The sequence below is a fragment of the Toxorhynchites rutilus genome, chromosome 3 (assembly GCF_029784135.1).
Source record: "Toxorhynchites rutilus septentrionalis strain SRP chromosome 3, ASM2978413v1, whole genome shotgun sequence".
NCBI classification, from domain to species: Eukaryota; Metazoa; Arthropoda; class Insecta; order Diptera; family Culicidae; genus Toxorhynchites; species Toxorhynchites rutilus.
This window is the reverse complement of record NC_073746.1, coordinates 324,307,925-324,329,728: the sequence shown is the minus strand read 5'-3', so window position 1 is coordinate 324,329,728 and position 21,804 is coordinate 324,307,925. Positions and strand designations below refer to the sequence as shown.

Below are 21,804 nucleotides of genomic sequence, written 5' to 3'. Positions count from 1 at the left end.
CCCAACCAGCGACTGGAAGCAAATTGACACGTAATAAATATAGCATAGGCACATTTTCACGCTTCGCAAGGGATACCGAATCCGATAATAAATTCAATAAACTATTGAATGGAACCGTGACTTCTTTCACACTGGGGCATTTAAATCGCTGACAATTCAATAAACTAGTATTAAAAAACAAATAAATCTGTAAATAATATAGTATTCAGAAACATTCGATTAGAGCGTTCGAGTCCTCACTAAATCCGGAATAGGTGTTCATCCGGCGTGAGGAAGTTACTTCGTTGAAATTATTTCTCATCCCACAAGCTACTTTGGTTGACTTGAACCTTACCATAACTTGGAATTAGGATTGACCTGTATTGCAGGACGGTTCTAGCCAATTTCTCCCTTGCAAGAGAGTTACGAAATTGCAATTCTCGTTACGCTGGATTTTCACAGTCTAACTTCTGGTTAAGTCTTGGACGGTCTGTTCTGCAGAATGTCGATTACTGACCAGCAACCACACTTTGCGTCGTAAGGTCGGCGTGTCTCGATCGCCGATATCTTGTATAATTGGCCAGGGTACTGCTTGAACTTGCGCCGCAGGTGTGCTGCGAAAGCCACTACTCAATTGGACAATTATAGATTGTTAGGATTTTTTTTAAATTTTTTGAGGGATCACTTCTTTCTACTAATCGAGAGATTGGGAAGTTACAAGTGAACGTTCGTGACCACAATCGAGAGCAAAATCCTACTAAAGGCTGGTTTAGAGTTCCCGTGAACGTGAACATGAACAGCTGGTGGAATAGTACGATCATTTCACGGTGAACCACATTGCGAACAAACAACTCAAAAAATCGTAGTGAACAGAATATGTTCACGATTATATCAAAAATTCACCAGTAATCGTGAAGTAAATAAACATCGAGCTTCAATAACGTAATTCGAACAAAATATACAGTTGTTCACGAATCAACCCGAAGCAACGAAGATTTTCAACCCGTGCAGAGGACCGATTGAATGAAATTGTATTCATATGGAAATTTTCACTGAAAACTCGAGAGCTGTGTATGCTTATAACCAACATACAACTGTACTAGCGTTATACTTCGAATATTGTATGTCTGTCACCATGTATAGCCCTAGAACCATACAAGCAACTCGGTACTCGGCGCTGTAGCTTTACCGACCTGTTGTTAATATTTTTTTTCAAAAAAAAAGTTTCTTCCTACCGTTTCAAGATGTTTTCCTCGCGTTTTATATATGGACTGATGATATATTAACAAAAAGAAAAAAGACGGGTGGGTAATGTCGGGGACATAACCGGAGTGACGTAGGACTATACAAAGGGGACAGCTTTTGCTAAATATGTATTTTAAATATATTGTTTCATTTTCTTCTCCTACGTGAATACCTACCTATCTACCTGAAAAAATGGATTACTTTACTGTTTACTTTTTATGAACATGTTGGGGGTTCTGAAAAGAACCTTTGGTGTTGTGTTTTTGCGTTTTTTTTTACAAAATTGATTCTTGATTTTTTTCTGAAGGCTTTGTACTTATTAAATGTTCAACGCCGAGCATCTTTCGGCGTATGAACATATCGTACAATCAAACTGATGGCTGTGATAGGGAATGCATAGGTGGTCATCAGCTCATTCACCATCATATATTTCACTATTGAGCACATTACCGTACCTTAAACTGTGGTTTCGGAGACGAATGAATTGTAAGATTTGTAGTCTCCGCAAACAAAGTAAATAAAAATGAAAAAGAACTGAGGTTTTGGAGACGAACTTTACGATCTGTCGAGAAATAAACGAGCTATAAGCGTTCTGAAAAACCAACAGTAAATACAGGGACGGATGACCTTCGGATTAAAGTCCTTCAAAATAAGAACAGAGCAGCAGGAAATACATAGCTCATCATGTTGCTCCTTAGTTATTTTTCTATACAATGCAGATGTAACGTCAGTCAATTTTCAACATCAGTTATCAACCAAAGAAAGCAGTTCTTGCTACCGAGAAAATTCGTTAATGCCATCCTGCATACAATGTGAAGCCACTTTTAATTCGGAAACCATGCATGGGTTTGTGAAAACTGAATGATCAATTTAAAAGACCCCAACCACCAATAAGTTCAAGAACAAGCATAACCAAAATAAATCAGTTTATATGATATGTCATATTATGTCACTTTAGAATGCATTGGTATTGTGAAAAACTTTTAATAACTCTTCTTTGAAAGGTTTAATGGCCCTGAAAAGCGCCGTGTTTTACGGTGGCTGGTTTTGCCACCAAAGCAGTCTGTATAAACAAACTTTTTCCTTATTCTACCTGCTGCCGTTTTGCGATTGCGTTTGCCACTCGCTGAAACTAGTTGTTGCCACCGAGCCGAATGTGCTCTGTTCTGTAGGCTGGTTTTCTTATTGTCGTGAGCAGCTTCGCAAGCCAACTCGAGCACTCCGGCGGCCGAAATTCTATAACCGCTATTAGGTATACTGGTGCTCCGGCATCAATCCGTTGATGCGATGTGATGTGAAACGATGCCATACAACCACACTGATTTACGGCTTGAAAAAAAATTAGATATTTTTTGGGGTCCGCGCGTTTTGTACTCTAGCGGTACACACTCACAGGATAGAGACCAATCGGCAGACTCAGCCAAAGGGGCGAGTCCAACGAGACGAACGAATGAGCGTTAAAAGGCAGCGATGGCAAAAAATACATTCATTACGAATTGTTCGCTCGTTGGATTCACATGCAGGCTAAAAAGGGTCCTTTTCAGGATCACAAAATTATCTTCAATCTAAAGAGTTTATTGTTTTGTTATCACTCGATATTCCCATATTTTTCGGCTAAACCTTCCTGTTTAGCAATTACGTTTGCCACTCGCCACAGCTTTCACAGTTGGAAAATTTCTTCCCATCCAGCTTGTGGCATATTGTACAGTAAATTACATTCAATGGCACGACGCATTACCACCATTCAGTGTCGGATTGGAGGTAATTTTAACCTGTAATTGAACATTTGCGATGACAGTGGTACAGTGTCGACTTTCTATGTGGGGTCATAATTTGGACCCCGAACTCTATGTTAACAAAAAGGTCCAACTAAATATGTCGCATTACATGTCTGTCCAATTAGCTAAATGTCAAACTAATTGTAAATTACTGTACTTTCAATCTGGAAACAATTTAAGAATTGGTGAAAATTGAATAATCAGGAAAGTCCCCAACTATCAATAAGCTCAGAACAACTGCCAAATTCACATACTCATCAGATCTTGGCAAACAAATTATGAAAAAATCAATTTGTGTTTTATTATTATTTTAGATATTATTTTAGAATGCATTGAACTGTATTTCGTAAACTCTTTTTTTAAAGGTTTAATGGCCCTGATAAGCGCCGTGTTTTATCGTGGTTTTGAAAAAAACAATTTCGAACGCCCTCGATGCCGCCTTGTTCTGGATTTGCCACCAAAGCAGTTTGTATAAAGAACAAACTTTTTTCTTCTGCTACCAGCTGCCGTTTTGCGATTGCGTTTGCCACTCGCCACTCGCTGCAACTGCCTGTTTTCTTGATGTGCACCGAACCGAATGTGTTCTGTTCCGAATGCGGGTTTTCTTATCGTCGCGAGCAGATTTGCCAGCTAACTCGATCACTTCGGCGGCCAAAACTATATAACGCCGGCTAGGTGGACTGGTGCACTGCTGCACTAACACGCTCGGCCTAACTACCCTTGCGGGAAACTCCAGACAAACACGGTTCGAGCGGGATTTTACCTTTCCCTTCACTTTTCCTCCTTTGCCATAACCAACCATGGCTGCTTGTGTTGGTTTGTTGATGTGATGTGATACGAAACGATGTGGTGTACGGTTTGGATAAGAATGAGCGTTACCGCAGCGGAGCGGGGATTTTTAAGCTGACTGGCTGGCTCGAGAATTACGCATGCGTGAGACTGCAACCAATGTTTCTTCATTTTTTTCTTTTTCCTTTCCAATCGTGCCTTGTTGTATTTCGCTGCTGCTCTGGTTGCCCGTTTTGGTCGGTACGATTTGAGGAGCACAAAATGGACCAATCAAAAATGGGCACAAAGTGCATTTGGACAATGCTTGATATTTCACAATTATTCAATTATTTATCTCAAGAAAAATGAAATGTTATTCGTTATGATAGATGCGTAGATATATTTCCTATCAATTGATGCAAAAATCTTTGCGATCTATTGAGAAATGCTCGAGTTATAAGCGTTCCAAATCTTGCATTTTTTCCTACTTGTTCAGTGTCTAAATTTTCATTTCACCCCCTATATCTTCCGGTTAGACGTAGTCCTACGTCAAAAAATCATCTAAGCATTCAATGCAGAATAATCGCTAGGATTTCGATAACAACACATATTTTTAATGCGGAATATTCAGTTGTACTTTTTCTGTCCACGTGGTATGTGGATGGCCCCTGAGATGAAAAAAGAAATTTATGTTCAGGCGAAAAAAAGCCGATATTCTGACCATCTTTTTTCGTGTAGCGATGACGAAAGTGTGCGAACGCGAAACGTCAAAACGTAGACGTACTTCACTGCTCTGATGGGGCACTAGAAGCAAAAGTTTTTTCACACATAAATGGTTACAGCAGCAGTTCGTAGAAAGGCAAAATAAGCTAATAATTGTATCCACGTTTGTAGTTCTGGGTTTGTACGGAAAATCGATAGCTTCGAGCCGTGGTTGGTTGGCCAGTCTAGCCAGGATTTCGAAATGGATTCGCTCGGATCGGAAATCGGTCAAAAGATGAGGGTAGGTTCCCGTTGAATGTGTGTTTTGTTGATGATTAGTTTCTTTTATGTTTTTTCTTGTTCCCATTCAATCTGTAGAGCGCCGTGAAGGCGAAGCTGATTGAACTGGGAACTGGTTCAGCTAGTGGATATATTGACGACGAGTTGCCGGATTACGTGATGATTATGGTTGCAAATAAACGCTCGCGGCAGCAAATGATCGACGATCTGACGCTATTCTTGGGTAGCCAAACAGAGGTGTTTGTGAGTTGGCTGCATCAAGTATTGCAAAAGTTGGAGGAGGTGACACTCCCGGCCACAGCAGTTGCCCCTACAACGGCCGGTAAGATATCCAAAGAGTCCAGTGGGAAGCGCAAAGGCGGTGAACAGAAGGAGCGGAAGGACAAGAAGAAAGATAAGAAGACGAAGAAAAAAGAGAAAAGTCCGGACCCGAAGGAAACAGCTATCGAGGAACAACACACTCCTCCGCATCCTTCACAGTTGGGTGTTGGCTCTATCCAGGATGTTTTTGCGAATCAGTTTATCCAGCAGGCGAAAAGAACACTCGATATCGAAGTGAGTGTTCCAAAGAAAGACACACGGGATAGAACACCGCCTCTGCAGGATAATTCTCACCCACGGATGGGTAATGATTTCGATATTCCGACTATCTCGGAAATAGCAGGTCACAGTGCTTTACAAAAACACCAGAAGGAATTGTCAGAGCTGGAGGAAATCCAGCAAAGAATCAAACAAGCAAAAAAGCAGCTAAGGTCAATGCGTTCAGATGAGTCTGAAGATGAAGATTTTTTGAACATAAAGGCAAACGACGATGATCTTGAGAATATTGAAGATGGTGTTGTGGGTGAATCTCGGAGGAAAGATAAACGTAAAGCATCTATAGCGTCGGAAAAAGATCGCGAACCGGTGGTAGAAGAACGAAGTAATACTCCCCCGCCTCCGGTCGTTCCGACTCAGAAGAAGAGATCCATCATGGAGCGTTTGGGAACGCGCCCAGAGCCGAAACCGGCAACAGATGTCGAGCCAGCGGCGACGGAAAGTTCAGCAAACAAATCGAATATTATTAGTCTGTCAGCGCACCGTAGAGAAGAGCGGGAGTTGTATGTACCAGTTTTCCGCAGGAAAGAAATGGAAGAGCAAGCTAAAGCAAGGGAAGCGAGATCACGAACCAACAGAAGTCGAAGTCGTGGACGGGAGCGAAGGCGTTCGCCATCATTACGATCTCTGCGGAGAGAGAGTAGTCGAGATCGATCCCGTAGCAGGCGAGACCGGGAGAGGGATCGTGACAGGACGAGAAGTCCCGAGCGGGGACGCAAACGAGATCGCGATCGATCGTCGGGGAATGTCAGCAATGGTACTGAAGTGCGCACCAGAATAGGTTCCAGGGTTATAGTGCTTCCTCCCAAACCGGAATATAACGAGGAGGACGAACTGGAGCTCCCTGTCGCAAGTGTTGTGAAGGTTCAACCGCGTCCTCAGATTCCCAAAAATAAGCAACCCAGTAAAAATCTGCTGCTCAAAGCGATGGCAGAAGCACAGCGCTCAACAGCAGCAAATTTGAAAAAAACGATTAGCAATCGTGAAGAAAGTGCGCCGCGGCATCGGCGGATGTTAATTGAAATCCCAGGAACAAAGTCCGAAGGAGTTCCCCCAGTGGACGTTTGCTACGAATTTGACGAGGATGATGATGATGAGGATATCGTCAATCATGTTTTACGGGAAGAAGACGATGACGATGAGCTGCAACAAATTCTGGAGGAAAACGATGAGTACATCCCGGAACCGGTTGCTGTATCGATTTCCGGACGATCAGATACAGACAGCGACACTGGCTACGTGTATGTTCCTTCCACAAAACATGCCGATCAGCAGTCTATCGTTGTCGCTGCTGCTACTGCTGCTGATGATGAAGCGACCGACGAGTGTGATCCGAAGAATGATGCCGAAGAGAACCCCAAGTTTGTTGTTACGCTGGATGGCGCATATAAGAAGACCACTTCTCGTTCTTCCCCCAGTCACACACCGCCACCTCCCTCCAAATCTAAACCGTCGATTAAGGATAGAATCGGAGTTAAGGTTGCTTCGAGTGACAACAGCACTACGCCTCTGAAGAACCGAACCGACGACGAAGACCGTTTCCACCAGGAAACACTCAAGAGACGGAAAGAACGGTTTAGCGTGAAGGCAGCTGTCCCCGTCGTTAAGGACATCAAACGGGAAGCCTCCAGATCGCCAGATAGGCGGCCCAAATCTACCAAGAAATCCCCCAGTCCTCGTAAGCGCGATAAGCGATCATCCAACTCGGCCAGAAAGTCATCCCCGAGTGATTTGAATGAGTTGCTTCTGCAACGAACAAAAGAACTGCTGGTTGATGATAGCGTGTCCTCCTCGCCGATTTATATGTCGAAAACGGACTATGAGAAGATCGATTTGAATTCATCATCTCGTAAGCGGAAGCGCGTTTCACCCATTCAGTTCGCGCTGACTGATGACGAGGCGGACGACACCGATGGGGAGTACAACCACCATCGGGATCGAGAGCGAGACCGGCGGGAGAGAAAATCGGTCGAACGGACGGACAGTATCGACGAGGAGAGTGTTGATGGCCGGAAGGATCAGCGACGTGAGCGGGAGAATGAACGCAGACCGACGACGGACGATCGAAGGAAGAATAGTAATGGTTCTGGTGGATCTGTCAGTGGGGAGGTCAAATCTCCGACGAAAAAAATTAAGAAGCTCGAGTCGAGCAGAAAATTCGATGATGTGCCACAATGTAAGTATTCGGAACAATACTTTGAAGTACAAAACTTTGACATTTTTGTTTTTTCGACAGTGCTTAGTTCTGTTTCGGTATCCTCTGATGGGCTATCCAAGAGTAAGGCCATCATCAAAGAACGGTGCAAGTATTTCCCAGGGTGCCGCCAGGGCGATTCCTGTGAGTTCCTGCATCCCAGCACCCCGTGCAAAGCGTTCCCGGCGTGCAAATTCGGTGACAAATGTCTGTACCTCCATCCGACGTGCAAATTCGATAAGATCTGCAACCGATTGGACTGTAATTATATGCATAGCAAGCCCTCATCTAGCCATGGCATTAGTTCCGCCGGACCCTCGGCACCTCCGTTGGGTATGTTAAAAAAAATCTTTAGAGCGATTCCATTTGAATTTGAAGGTCGATTTTTTGTATTTTTTGATTTTGCTCAAATTTCGCAGACGCATTCTTTATGACTAAAAGGGCAATTTGTATAATCGGATTTCATTTTGATTCTAGCCTTACTTTTGAGAAGGGCCTGTTAAAAAAATAGTTTTATTTTTATTTCATTTCGAATATAACACTCAAAATTCGATTTTCTCAAAAAAGCTGTTGCAACGGACAACTAATGAAGTTTATCGCAAGTAGTAGTAATTCAAAAAAAAGGATTTTTGAAAACTGTTGAAATGATTCTTATATATGTTTTTGTGGCTGCTTGGTTATTGAGCTGAGCAGTCCAGTCTTTTTTTTCACCCTCAAGCCCGTGGCAAGTTCGTTCGTTGCGATAGTGTACGAGTTCGCACCCCACTCGCTTGTTTCTGGCGCTCTTTCAAGAGTCTTAATAGAGAGTGAGAAGGACGAAGTATCCTCGTAGTGAAATGAATGGAGAAGTCAATCCGTTCGTGAAATCTGGCTTTTCTAGAAAGCCGACGAAAAAGAGAGATGTGGTAGAGAACACTTTACCCCGCGCTGAAAATTAAAATATTAGTGAGCTGAAAGTGCAGTGCAATGCAATTGACGATTATAGCAAAATTGTGAACGCGTTAGAGAAAGAAAAAACTATATAATATATACACACCAATAATTCCTCCCGCGGACCAATTTCAAGTATTTATGAGTTCAATTATGGAACTCATAGTACAATGCAAACAATGATGCAAGAAATGTTGCGCAGCCAACAACTTCTCAAAAAAACGGCAATGTTCAAAATATTTTGTTTTGAAAATCTGCTATTGGAATGCAAACGGGATACATAACCATTTGAATGAAATTAAACTATTCTTAAACCAACACAACATTGACGTTTTTTTCATCAATGAAACCCATCTGACGGATCACTACAACATCAGAATCACGAGATAGGATTTTATGGTACAAATCACCCTCACGAGTCAGCAGGAGAAGGGGCTGCTGTCCTCATCAAACGAGATATTCCACACTATTTATGGCACCGTCACAGTACTCTAAATATCCCAGCAGCGGCTGTGTGCATCGAGAGTAATTCAGAGAAATTAGTACTAACAGCACTCTACTCTTCGCCGAACCACCACCCTTCAGAGGAGGAACTGAAAGAATTTTTCTCACTCCAAGGGCACCGACTTATCGTCGCTGGGGACTTCAACGCGAAACACACATTTTGGGGATCAAGGCTAATTACCACTCGGGGTTGCGTCTTACACAACGTCATCACTGACTCTGGCTATGGCATTGCATCATGCGGCAAATCAGCACACTGGCCAGAGGATCCTCGCCGTTGCAAAAAATATTACTCTTCTTGAACGGTGTCCTGTGCGGTGACCGGAATAAATCGCCACAGTAAACAACTGCAACAGAAACAACCGCTTAGAAAAAGTGTAGTAGGCTAGAAATATTTGGCGCGGGAAAAACATCATGTGCCTCACATTTCTATTATAAATTTATTCTCTTGTTCTCGTTTTTCGAAATTTATTCTGAGGACAATGTAATGGGGACGAAGTCCCCATTTGGCGAGGATAAGGAATCGAGGCGGCCCATGCCGCCAAGATGACGCAATCCGAGTCCACCGCCGACCCGCCGTCGGAAGCGGCGGTGTCTCGCACGCAAACCTGGGATCCACTGATTGCCCGGTTAGTTTGAAACATAGGATACGATCCTTTAGCAATGTCCGACCGAGCTCTAGCGAGCGTCGGACGGTATACGTCTGCCCGGGGCGTTACGTTTGCCTGGGGCGATACGTTTGCCCGGTTAATTCTTGTTTTGAAATACAATACCGCGCCACAATATTTATAGCCTACTACACATTTTATAAGCGGTGGTTTCTGTTGCAGTCGTTTTCTGTGGCGATTTATTCCGGGAACCGTCCTGTGCAACTTTTGCCGTCTCAACGTATGCATTAACTAGCGTCATTTATTAGTACATAGTTGAGATTTCTTAAGCCAAATAACACATCTTGAATGTATTCCGAGGGGCAAGCTCTAAAATACGCGTGACCACAGTGCAAGCCGGAAGAAAATTCTTTGACGAAAAATCCCCCGACCAAAACGGGAGTCGAACCCGAAAACCCGGTATGATAATGTGAGACGCTAACCACTTGGCCACGGGTGCACTAAAAATATTAATAGTGAACGAATTCGACCGAAGCTTCTTCTGGACTTATTGTTTGAATACTCACCAATACTTCTGGAATACTTCATAGAAAAGCAAGTGAAGTAGACGTCATCCAATCTCACTAACATTTCAACGAACTGGACAAAATATAAGACATATATCTCTTCTAATATTCTCGATCTACCTCTGGATAACGAACATTATATCGAGGAAGCAGTTAACCAGGTCAGTGTACTCATGAAGAATGCTGCGAAGATAGCTACCCCACCCATGAAGACCCAGAAACACAACAAAATTGTTTCTGCCACCCACATAAAAGTAGCAGTTGCAGAAAAACGGCGTCTGAGACGTATCTGGCAATACAAACGATCGCCAGAATCTAAAAACCAACTCAATATGGCAGAACGCAAACTAAGGAAGCTATTACACGACGAGAAAGATGAAAAATTCCATTTTTTTTTTATCTGTATTATAGTGACTTTCAACTCATTTGGCTGGTTCGTCACTTTTTACTTCCATTTTTTGGAAGAATGTCGGGAGTGATAGTTGAACTCGTGACCTTTAGCGTGAGAGACATGGATGTTACCACTACGCCAGATCGCCTCCACAGAAAAATTCCATAATTACTTAACTGAATTGTCACTAAATCAAGATACTAATTACTCACTATGGAAGGCAAACAATAATCTAAAACGACCTCAGTTACAAATTCCACCGTTTAGAATGCCCTCTGGGAATTGGGCCAGAAGTGACGATGAAAAAGCAGCAGCAACTTTTGCAAACCTTCTTCAAAAAGTCTTCGCTGCGAATCAATCGGAACCTAATCAAGAAACGCTCGAATCAAACCTCGGCTGGTGAGACATGTTATCAAAAATCACATCAATGCACAATGGTCCAGGAGGTGCATTCAAGTGGAAATTAGCATTTAGAGCTCGACAGTTATTCTCTAGGCAAAAACTGTCTTCGACAAAGTTGTTACATATGATAGAGCGCTCATTATCGTGTTATTAAAAATCGGGTGACCAAAATTGTCGATGAATTAAAAAAAATAATTTTCTTAACTTTATTGATAGAGGTAAACATAGTTCGACAATGTTGTAGTCCTAGTTATTTGAGACATCTTTGTAGAACAAAATTTTTTTTCTATCTCTTGAAATAACTGACATAGCGCCATTTTTTTAGGTTGCGTTAGGGTCACCATGAAAAAACTTTTTTATTGCTCTAACTTTTATATTTTTAAGTCTACCTACAAACTGTCTTCGAAAGACTTTTTGAGCTTACTAATACAAACATTTTGCGATGCAGAACTTGTCAATATCTCAACTTCACTCAAAGTTATTGATGTTCCGTCCCAAAAAATACGCTCTCTGCAATTGTTTGTCATTCTTCCTGGGTCAAACATAAACAAAGTATATTAACGGCATTTGAAAAAGCATAGTTCACTCTACATGATGTGTGTTTTTGAAGACTATTTTTTTTTCGTGTTTGAGCAAATTAAAATTGAAATCATAAGTTTTTGGGTGAAAAACCATCAATAATCTTGAGTAGGATCAACATATTGATAAGTTCTGCATCGCAAAAAGTTTGTATTAGTATGTTCTAAAAGTCTTTCGAAGACAGTTTTGATGTAGAATTTGGATGTAGAGTAACCATGAAAAAAACGGGTTTTTACTTTAATTTTGACGTAGGACTACGTCTAACCGGAAGATATAGGGGGTGAAATGGGAATCTAGGCACTGAACAAGTAGGAAAAAATGCAAGATTTGGAACGCTTATAACTCGAGCATTTCTCAATAGATCGCAAAGGTTTTTGCATCAATTGATAGGAAATATATCTACGCATCTATCATAACGAATAACATTTCATTTTTCTTGAGATAAATAATTGAATAATTGTGAAATATCAAGCGTTGTCAAAATGCACTATGTGCCCATTTTTGATTGGTCCATTTTGTGCTCCTCAAATCGTACCGACCAAAACGGGCAACCAGCGGCAGCAGCGAAATAGAATGAAGCACGCTTGGAAAGGAAAAAGAAAAAAATTAACGATACATTGGTCGCAGTCTCACACATGCGTAATTCTCGAGCCAGCCAGTCAGCTTAAAAATCCCCGCTCCGCTGCCGTAACGATCATTCTTTGTGTGGACACCGACTGGACAGCATCGTTGCTGGACGAGCTGGACGGCGAGGGACCGAGTGCCTTTCTCAAGGCAAGAGGGCGGAGGTGGTAGCGCTGGAGTAGAGTAATAGAGTAGAGTAGAGTTTTCAAAGGGCCTTTCTCAAGGCTAGAGACGAATGAACTGCAAAAGTTTAAAGTCTCTATAATTCAAGACCTTCCTTCCTTCCGTAACGATCATTCTTTGTGTGGACACCGACTGGACAACATCGTTGCTGGACGGCGAGGGATCGAGTGCCTTTCTCAAGGCAAGAGGGCGGAGGTGGTAGCGCTGGAGTAGAATAGAGTAGAGTTTTCAAAGGGCTTTTCTCAAGGCTAGAGACGAATGAACTGCAAAAGTTTAAAGTCTCTATAATTCAAGACCTTCCTTCCTTCCGTAACGATCACTCTCATTCAAACCGTACACCACATCGGTTCGCATCACAACACATCAACAAACCAACCCAAGCAGCCATGTCTGGACATGGTAAAGGAGGAAAAATGAAGGGAAAGGCAAAATCCCGCTCGAACCGTGTTTAGTTTCGGCTGCCGAAGTGATCGAGTTAGCTGGCAAAGCTACTCGCGACGATAAGAAAACCCGCATTCGGAACAGAACACATTTGGTTCGGTGGACATCAAGACAACAGGCAGTTGCAGCGAGTGGCGAGTGGCAAACGCAATCGCAAAACGGCATCAGGTAGCAGAAGAAAAAAGTTTGTTCTTTATACAAACTGCGTTGGTGGCAAATCCAGAACAAGGCGGCATCGAGGGCATTCGAAATGGTTTTTTTTTCAAAACCACGAGTACTAAGTTGTCTAAATTGGAACCATTCCATAAAACAAGGCGCTTTTCAGGGCCATTAAACCTTCCAAAAAAGAGTTTACGAAATACAGTTCAATGCTTTCTAAAACATTATCCAAAATAATAATAAAACACAAATTGATTTTTTCATAATTTGTTTGCCAGGATCTGATGAGTATGTGAATTTGGCAGTTGTTCTGAGCTTATTGATAGTTGGGGACTTTCCTGATTATTCAATTTTCACCAATTCTTGAATTGTTTCCAGATTGAAAGTACAGCAATTTACAATTAGTTCGACAGTTAGCTAATTGGACGGACATGTAATGCGACTTATTTAGTTGGACATTTTTGTAAACATAGAGATCCAAATTATGACCCCACATTGAAAGTCGACACTGTACCACTGTCATCGCAAATGTTCAATTACAGGTTAAAATCGCCTCCAATGCGACACTGAGTGGCGCTTCGGCACGTCGCATTGAATGTAATTTACTGTACAACATGTCACAAAGCTGGATGGGAAGAAATTTTCCAACTGTGAAAGCTGTGGCGAGTGGCAACAAATCGCTAAACAGGAAGGTTTAGCCGAACAAGATGGGGATATCGAGTGATAACAAAACAATAAACTCTTTAGATTGAAGATAATTTTGTGATCCTGAAAAGGACCCTTTTTAGCCTGCATGTGAATCCAACGAGCGAACAAATCGTAATGAATGTATTTTTTTGCCATCGCTCCCTTTTAACGCTCATTCGTTCGTCTCGTTGGACTCGCCACTCTGGCTGAGTCTGCCGATTTGTCTCTATTCTGTGAGTGTGTACCGCTAGAGTATAAAACACGCGGACCCCAAAAAAATATCTTATTTTCTTTCAAACCGTAAACCCGTGTGGTTGTACGGCATCGGCATCGTGGACGTAACAAAGGAGGACAAGTTAAGGGAAAGCCAAAGTCTCACTCGAACCGTGCAGGTCTCCAGTTCCCTGTTGGTCGCATTCACTGATTGCTCCGCAAGGGTAACTAGGCCGAACGGATTGGTGCCGGAGCACCAATATTCCTAGCAGCGATTATAGAGTTTCGGCCGTCGGAGTGCTCGAGTTGGCTTGCAAAGCTGCTCACGACAATCAGAAAACCCGCATCAAGAACAGAGCAGCTTCGGTTCGGCGCTCATCAAGGCAACAATTAGTTTCAGTGAGTGGCAAAGTGTTTCTCCGGCACGTCGCATTAAATGTAATTTACTGAACAACATGTACAAGCTGGATAGGAAGAAATTTTCCAACTGTGAAAGCTGTGACGAGTGGCAAACGCAATAGCTAAACAGGAAGGTTTAACCGAACAAGATGGGAATATCGAGTGATAACAAAAACACAACACCAAAGGTTCTTTTCAGAACCATCAACATGTTCATAAAGAGTAAACAGTAAACTAATCCATTTTTCAGGGAGATAGGTAGGTATTCACGTAGGAGAAGAAAATAAAACAATATATTTAAAATATATATTTAACAAAAGCTGTTCCGTTTGTATAGTCCTACGTCACTCCGGTTATGTCCCCGACATTACCCACCCGTCTTTTTTATTTCATCGACAATTTTGGTCGCCCTATTTTTGATAACAAGAAAATGAGCGCTCTATCATATGTAACAACTTTGTCGAAGACAGTTTTTGTCTAGAGAATGACTGTCGAGCTCGAAATGCTAATTTCCTCCTAAATGCATCTCCTGGACCATTGTGCAGTGGTGTGGTGTGGTTAGCCTAACAGTCTCACAACCCGGTTCATCCCAGCTGACGTCGTTGGGATTTTCTGAAGCGAAAAAACGCTGGTTACGTCTTCCTTCGGAAGGGAAGTGAAGCCGTTGCCTCGGCTCATGAGTTGTTGAGTCTGATCGGAAGGATACAGGTGGAGAAGCCTACCTGATTTCGGTGATTGGAACTGAAGTGGCGGGAATATGCCAACGAAAAATGAGCGAAGATAAGAAAAAATAACTTTTTTGTCCATTATCTTTCTGTTTTGGCGCACTGTGCAATGAACTTCATTAGTTGTCCGCTGCACATATATAAAAAATAACATATAAAAAGACGGGTGGGTAATGTCGGGGACATAACCGGAGTGACGTAGGACTATACAAACGGAACAGCTTTTGTTAAATATATATTTTAAATATATTGTTTTATTTTCTTCTCCTACGTGAATACCTACCTATCTACCTGAAAAATGGATTAGTTTACTGTTTACTCTTTATGAACATGTTGATGATTCTGAAAAGAACCTTTGGTGTTGTGTTTTTGTTATCACTCGATATTCCCATCTTGTTCGGTTAAACCTTCCTGTTTAGCTATTGCGTTTGCCACTCGTCACAGCTTTCACAGTTGGAAAATTTCTTCCTATCCAGCTTGTACATGTTGTTCAGTAAATTACATTTAATGCGACGTGCCGGAGAAACACTTTGCCACTCACTGAAACTAATTGTTGCCTTGATGAGCGCCGAACCGAAGCTGCTCTGTTCTTGATGCGGGTTTTCTGATTGTCGTGAGCAGCTTTGCAAGCCAACTCGAGCACTCCGACGGCCGAAACTCTATAATCGCTGCTAGGAATATTGGTGCTCCGGCACCAATCCGTTCGGCCTAGTTACCCTTGCGGAGCAATCAGTGAATGCGACCAACAGGGAACTGGAGACCTGCACGGTTCGAGTGAGACTTTGCCTTTCCCTTAACTTGTCCTCCTTTGTTACGTCCACGATGCCGATGCCGTACAACCACACGGGTTTACGGTTTGAAAGAAAATAAGATATTTTTTTGGGGTCCGCGTGTTTTATACTCTAGCGGTACACACTCACAGAATAGAGACAAATCGGCAGACTCAGCCAGAGTGGCGAGTCCAACGAGACGAACGAATGAGCGTTAAAAGGAAGCGATGGCAAAAAAATACATTCATTACGATTTGTTCGCTCGTTGGATTCACATGCAGGCTAAAAAGGGTCCTTTTCAGGATCACAAAATTATCTTCAATCTAAAGAGTTTATTGTTTTGTTATCACTCGATATCCCCATCTTGTTCGGCTAAACCTTCCTGTTTAGCGATTTGTTGCCACTCGCCACAGCTTTCACAGTTGGAAAATTTCTTCCCATCCAGCTTTGTGACATGTTGTACAGTAAATTACATTCAATGCGACGTGCCGAAGCGCCACTCAGTGTCGCATTGGAGGCGATTTTAACCTGTAATTGAACATTTGCGATGACAGTGGTACAGTGTCGACTTTCAATGTGGGGTCATAATTTGGATCTCTATGTTTACAAAAATGTCCAACTAAATAAGTCGCATTACATGTCCGTCCAATTAGCTAACTGTCGAACTAATTGTAAATTGCTGTACTTTCAATCTGGAAACAATTCAAGAATTGGTGAAAATTGAATAATCAGGAAAGTCCCCAACTATCAATAAGCTCAGAACAACTGCCAAATTCACATACTCATCAGATCCTGGCAAACAAATTATGAAAAATCAATTTGTGTTTTATTATTATTTTGGATAATGTTTTAGAAAGCATTGAACTGTATTTCGTAAACTCTTTTTTGGAAGGTTTAATGGCCCTGAAAAGCGCCTTGTTTTATGGAATGGTTCCAATTTAGACAACTTAGTACTCGTGGTTTTGAAAAAAAAACCCATTTCGAATGCCCTCGATGCCGCCTTGCTCTGGATTTGCCACCAACGCAGTTTGTATAAAGAACAAACTTTTTTCTTCTGGTACCTGATGCCGTTTTGCGATTGCGTTTGCCACTCGCCACTCGCTGCAACTGCCTGTTGTCTTGATGTCCACCGAACCAAATGTGTTCTGTTCCGAATGCGGGTTTTCTTATCGTCGCGAGCAGCTTTGCTAGCTAACTCGATCACTTCGGCGGCCGAAACTAAACACGGTTCGAGCGGGATTTTGCCTTTCCCTTCATTTTTCCTCCTTTACCATGTCCAGACATGGCTGCTTGGGTTGGTTTGTTGATGTGTTGTGATGCGAACCGATGTGGTGTACGGTTTGAATGAGAGTGATCGTTACGGAAGGAAGGAAGGTCTTGAATTATAGAGACTTTAAACTTTTGCAGTTCATTCGTCTCTAGCCTTGAGAAAGGCCCTTTGAAAACTCTGCTCTACTCTATTACTCTACTCCAGCGCTACCACCTCCGCCCTCTTGCCTTGAGAAAGGCACTCGATCCCTCGCCGTCCAGCTCGTCCAGCAACGATGTTGTCCAGTCGGTGTCCACACAAAGAATGATCGTTACGGCAGCGGAGCGGGGATTTTTAAGCTGACTGGCTGGCTCGAGAATTACGCATGTGTGAGACTGCGACCAATGTATCGTTAATTTTTTTCTTTTTCCTTTCCAAGCGTGCTTCATTCTATTTCGCTGCTGCCGCTGGTTGCCCGTTTTGGTCGGTACGATTTGAGGAGCACAAAATGGACCAATCAAAAATGGGCACATAGTGCATTTTGACAACGCTTGATATTTCACAATTATTCAATTATTTATCTCAAGAAAAATGAAATGTTATTCGTTATGATAGATGCGTAGATATATTTCCTATCAATTGATGCAAAAACCTTTGCGATCTATTGAGAAATGCTCGAGTTATAAGCGTTCCAAATCTTGCATTTTTTCCTACTTGTTCAGTGCCTAGATTCCCATTTCACCCCCTATATCTTCCGGTTAGACGTAGTCCTACGTCAAAAGAATAAAAAAACACCTTTTTTTAAGGCTTGAGTGTTATTGGAAAAAATGAAAATAAACATTTTAACATTTTTTTAATAGAGCATGCTTTCTTCTCATAGTCCCAATAATAACATAAAACATTGCGAAAGACACCAAAACACTGGACCAAACGTTCCTGAGTTATTTTTTTTCAAGCAATCTCTCCATGATTCTTCCTTTTTGTTCATGAAGAAATGCGACTGCTCAGTTGCTTGGTTTAGACCAAATAAAAAAATACAAAAATATAATTTATGAAAAAAATCTTTATTTGCGGTGGAAACAATGGCGTATATTTATCACTTTATCTCATTGTAGCTTCTTCCGTGGTGCCGGTGCAAAACTACAAAACAATTACCGCGAAACCACTGCCGGCGCTGTGCAAATTCTATCCGGGCTGCACGAACGGTATGTGCCCTTATTACCACCCCAAAATGTGTCGCTTCGGGAAGCACTGCATGAACAAAGTGGAGTGTAACTTCTACCACCATGATCTGCCGGGATCAGACTACCACGAGGTGCCATCGAAGGACAAGTTCAAATGGATCTCCCCATTTTCGGCTTAGTTGAGTGTTTGCGGATTGCTGCTTATCAACCTCTTCTAATGTTATGATTTTTAAACTAGAATTATCTTCTCTCGCGTGCAGGTACTAACAGTTTCCTTGAAGTATCGTTTACTTCCTATTCTCTCTCGAGTGTCAATACGACGACGAATTTATTGTTTCTGTAGTTCTAATATATTTATGCTAATTTATATTCGTTTCTCTCGCTGTAAAAACGAACAGCATTTGAAATACAGTAGCGTATAAGGAATATCAGCAGTCAGTAATCCCATTTGCAAAGTGTAATTTTTAAGTTCCAGTTACAATTACAATTTCTATTTAAAAAGCGAGCGGAAATATTCCGATTGTAAATAAAGCAGTGCACACCCAAAAGTCATAAATTTCACTAGTAAAGCATACCGCAAAATAGTTTGTTTGCTGGGAGATTAATTGTAGCGACCAACTGAGTGTTTTCCAAAATCGTGTTTGAGGGGTGAAATACAAAAGTTGTTACACTACGTTGGCAGTTAGAACTTTTAAATTCATAACATTGAGATATCATGCATTGATATCATATTTAGATTTAGTGGAAGGGAGAGAGCAACAGGGTGCGATACACACTGAATGGAGAATTACAATAATATAATCGATTTAGATACTAGTTCAGATAAGCTTAGTTACAGAAATCCGATATCTCCATTTAAAAAAAACAATATGCTGTTGAAACATGAAGGTAAGTTCCCAACATTTGGTATCATTGTGAAATAAACAAATCTGAAAATCTATAACTCCTATAACCTGCAAATGACGGATTTCTATAGTAGCATCTCCGGAAAAGAACCTGAAACTATTAAGAACCAGAGCAGAGGGTCCAAGCCTCTGAAGAGGATAGTTGTAAAAGATGTAAATCATTGTTATTATGCAAAAAATAAATGGATAAAACCTCAAAGCAAAAGTGTGACGCGACTCGTGAAGAGGTTCGAGGGGGTTTCAGTACCCTGTCGCTAACGGAGCCTGTGATGCACCAGAGCGCTCTTTACAGTACCTCTGGCCTTACTTCATTAAGCGAGTCACTGATGCAGCGGACTTTCTTTACCGTGCGATTCGTGAGACTCCAATGAACGATACACACATTGAAAACATTTTGGGTTCCGGCAGCCTCTCTCTGTCGGAAAAAAAACTTTCATAAAGACTTACTTTATGAGTGTAGAAGAGGATGTTGTACTGAGTGAGGCACCTGCGGATGTTCATTTCTGCTTCTCTTCCATTCTGAACACTGCGACTCGTTGTGAGTCGCCAGAGGATGAGAGTGACGAGAGTAACTTCACAGCAAAAACTGGATCTAAAGTGGTAGATCCAACCGAGGTCCACATTCCGTGAAAGAAAAACCTAAGGAAGGCTCAGAACAGGAAACTGAAGAGTTGGGTTGTGCTGGGGTTCCTGCAAGGAAAGCTCGACAGCAAGTACTGAGTCAGTATTTCTTTGGACCCACAAAACGCCCTCGAGGATCAGAACTACCTAGTAGTGACGAAAAACCGATGTCCAAAAAACCTAAACAGATTCTCTGCTCCCGGAAACTAAAGGGGTGAGAATGAGCAAAAAAAAAGCTATTCATCCTGCTCATGAAAACGAAGCCAACACGAAAACCTTTGTCGAAACTGGAATCATCTATAGGGAGGGCATGGAGCAGATCAGTGTTGAAATTCTCTCGGAGGACTATCCCAACACTAACCTATCAACGGCTCAGTTAGATTCCATTCAGGATGCTCTAGAACAACAAAGAAACGAACTGGTGATACCCATTTTTTTCAACTGCTCGTATAAGTCAGGTTACTTACTCATTTCGTACAAAGACCAATAAACCTTTTTTTTTTTTTTTTTTATTAAATCGTTTATTTTTACAGGCTCAGTTACATAAGTTTAAAGGAGCCAAACTCCTATCTGTATAGTTACAAGTATACATAAACATTTTTTATTAATTCTAATGTTAATGAGGTAGAGAACCGATTACTCGCGGCTTGCTCGAGTTTAGAAGGGTGACATTTTGTTTCAGGAAAAGGATGGGATATAAGGATATGTTGACAATGTTCACACTCACATTCGCACTCACATTCATCATACTCAATTCTTAAGCCTATCTTATATCTAACATGTATTTACATTTCACCTTATTCTATTGTTAGTAAGAAGGGATTTGATTTCTCGCGAAGGAAAAGGAAAAGGAGAATATAAGGATATAAGGACAATCACACACGAAGATCGATAGCTTTTAGGAAGACATATATTTGGGACATGTAATCAAGGTCTAACCGAGCCAACACATCTCTCACCGGCACATTGGGCTGCCTTCCTCTAGCCCGAAGAGAGTTTTCTAAATTCGATCTGGCAACAAGATACTCCTCGCACGACCAAACAACGTGTTCGATGTCGTGGTAACCTTGGCCACAAGCACAGATATTGCCATCGGCAAGATTAAAACGAAAGAGTAGCGCGTCTAACGAACAGTGATTGGACATGAGTCGAGAGAAGGTGCGAATAAAGTCCCGACTTAAGTCCAGACTTTTGAACCATGGTTTGAGGCTAACCTTAGGGATAATCGAGTGAAGCCACCGACCCAATTCATCTTCGTTCCACTTACGTTGCCAGTTAACGACGGTATTTTTACGGACTAAAGAATAAAATTCATTGAAGGCGATTTGACGCTGATAAATATCGCCTTCAATTGCACCTACCTTTGCCAATGAGTCAGCCCTCTCGTTACCCGGAATTGAGCAATGTGAAGGGACCCAGACAAAGGTAATGACATAACAGCGTCTGGTTAAAGCACTCAAAATTTCTCGTATTCTCTCAAGGAAGTACGGCGAGTGCTTTTCCGGCCTCACTGAACGGATAGCTTCGACAGAGCTAAGACTATCCGTTACAATGTAATAGTGTTCAACAGGTCGTGAGGCGACGCTGTCCAGCGCCCAATGTATTGCTGCCAATTCAGCAATATACACAGAGCAAGGATTCTGAAGACTGTGGGAGGTGCTAAAAATTTCGTTGAACACTCCAAATCCTGTGGACTCATTCATAGAGGACCCATCCGTAAAGTACATATTATCACAATTGACACGCCCATACTTTGCATTGAAGATCGTAGGAACGATCCCCGATCGATGATAATCTGGAATTCCATGGATTTTCTCCTTCATGAACAGATCAAAATGTACAGAGGAATTGATGTAGTCAGGAAAACAAACACGGTTGGGAGTATACGAAGAAGGATCAACCTGCATGGAGATGAATTCATGATATGAGCTCATGAATCCTGAATGAAAATTTAGCTCGATAAGCTGCTCAAAATTTCCGATCACCAATGGGTTCATAACCTTACACCGGATGAGGAACCGAAGCGATAATAAATTGAAGCGATCTTTTAGTGGGAGTAGGCCTGCCAAAACCTCGAGACTCATGGTATGCGTTGAGGGCA

General features: G+C 41.9%; 1 protein-coding gene across 1 annotated transcript; it reads left to right on the top strand.

The window, feature by feature from the left end:
* The first annotated feature begins 4,545 nt into the window (after positions 1 to 4,545).
* On the top strand, positions 4,546 to 19,069 carry LOC129778774 (zinc finger CCCH domain-containing protein 14). Its single transcript, XM_055785878.1, has 4 exons — positions 4,546 to 4,773; positions 4,851 to 7,545; positions 7,606 to 7,896; positions 18,109 to 19,069. The coding sequence occupies exons 1-4, from the start codon at positions 4,735 to 4,737 to the stop codon at positions 18,354 to 18,356; spliced, it is 3,273 nt and encodes a 1,090-aa protein (XP_055641853.1). The 5' UTR covers positions 4,546 to 4,734; the 3' UTR covers positions 18,357 to 19,069.
* The last annotated feature ends 2,735 nt before the right edge of the window (positions 19,070 to 21,804 follow it).

Excerpts from the sequence above, each read along its gene's own strand:
- LOC129778774 (XM_055785878.1), top strand. The coding sequence starts at position 4,735 with ATGGATTCGCTCGGATCGGAAATCGGTCAAAAGATGAGG. Across the intron at positions 4,774-4,850 it reads AAATCGGTCAAAAGATGAGG|AGCGCCGTGAAGGCGAAGCT; the intron begins GTAGGTTCCCGT and ends TTCAATCTGTAG. Across the intron at positions 7,546-7,605 it reads ATTCGATGATGTGCCACAAT|TGCTTAGTTCTGTTTCGGTA; the intron begins GTAAGTATTCGG and ends TTTTTTCGACAG.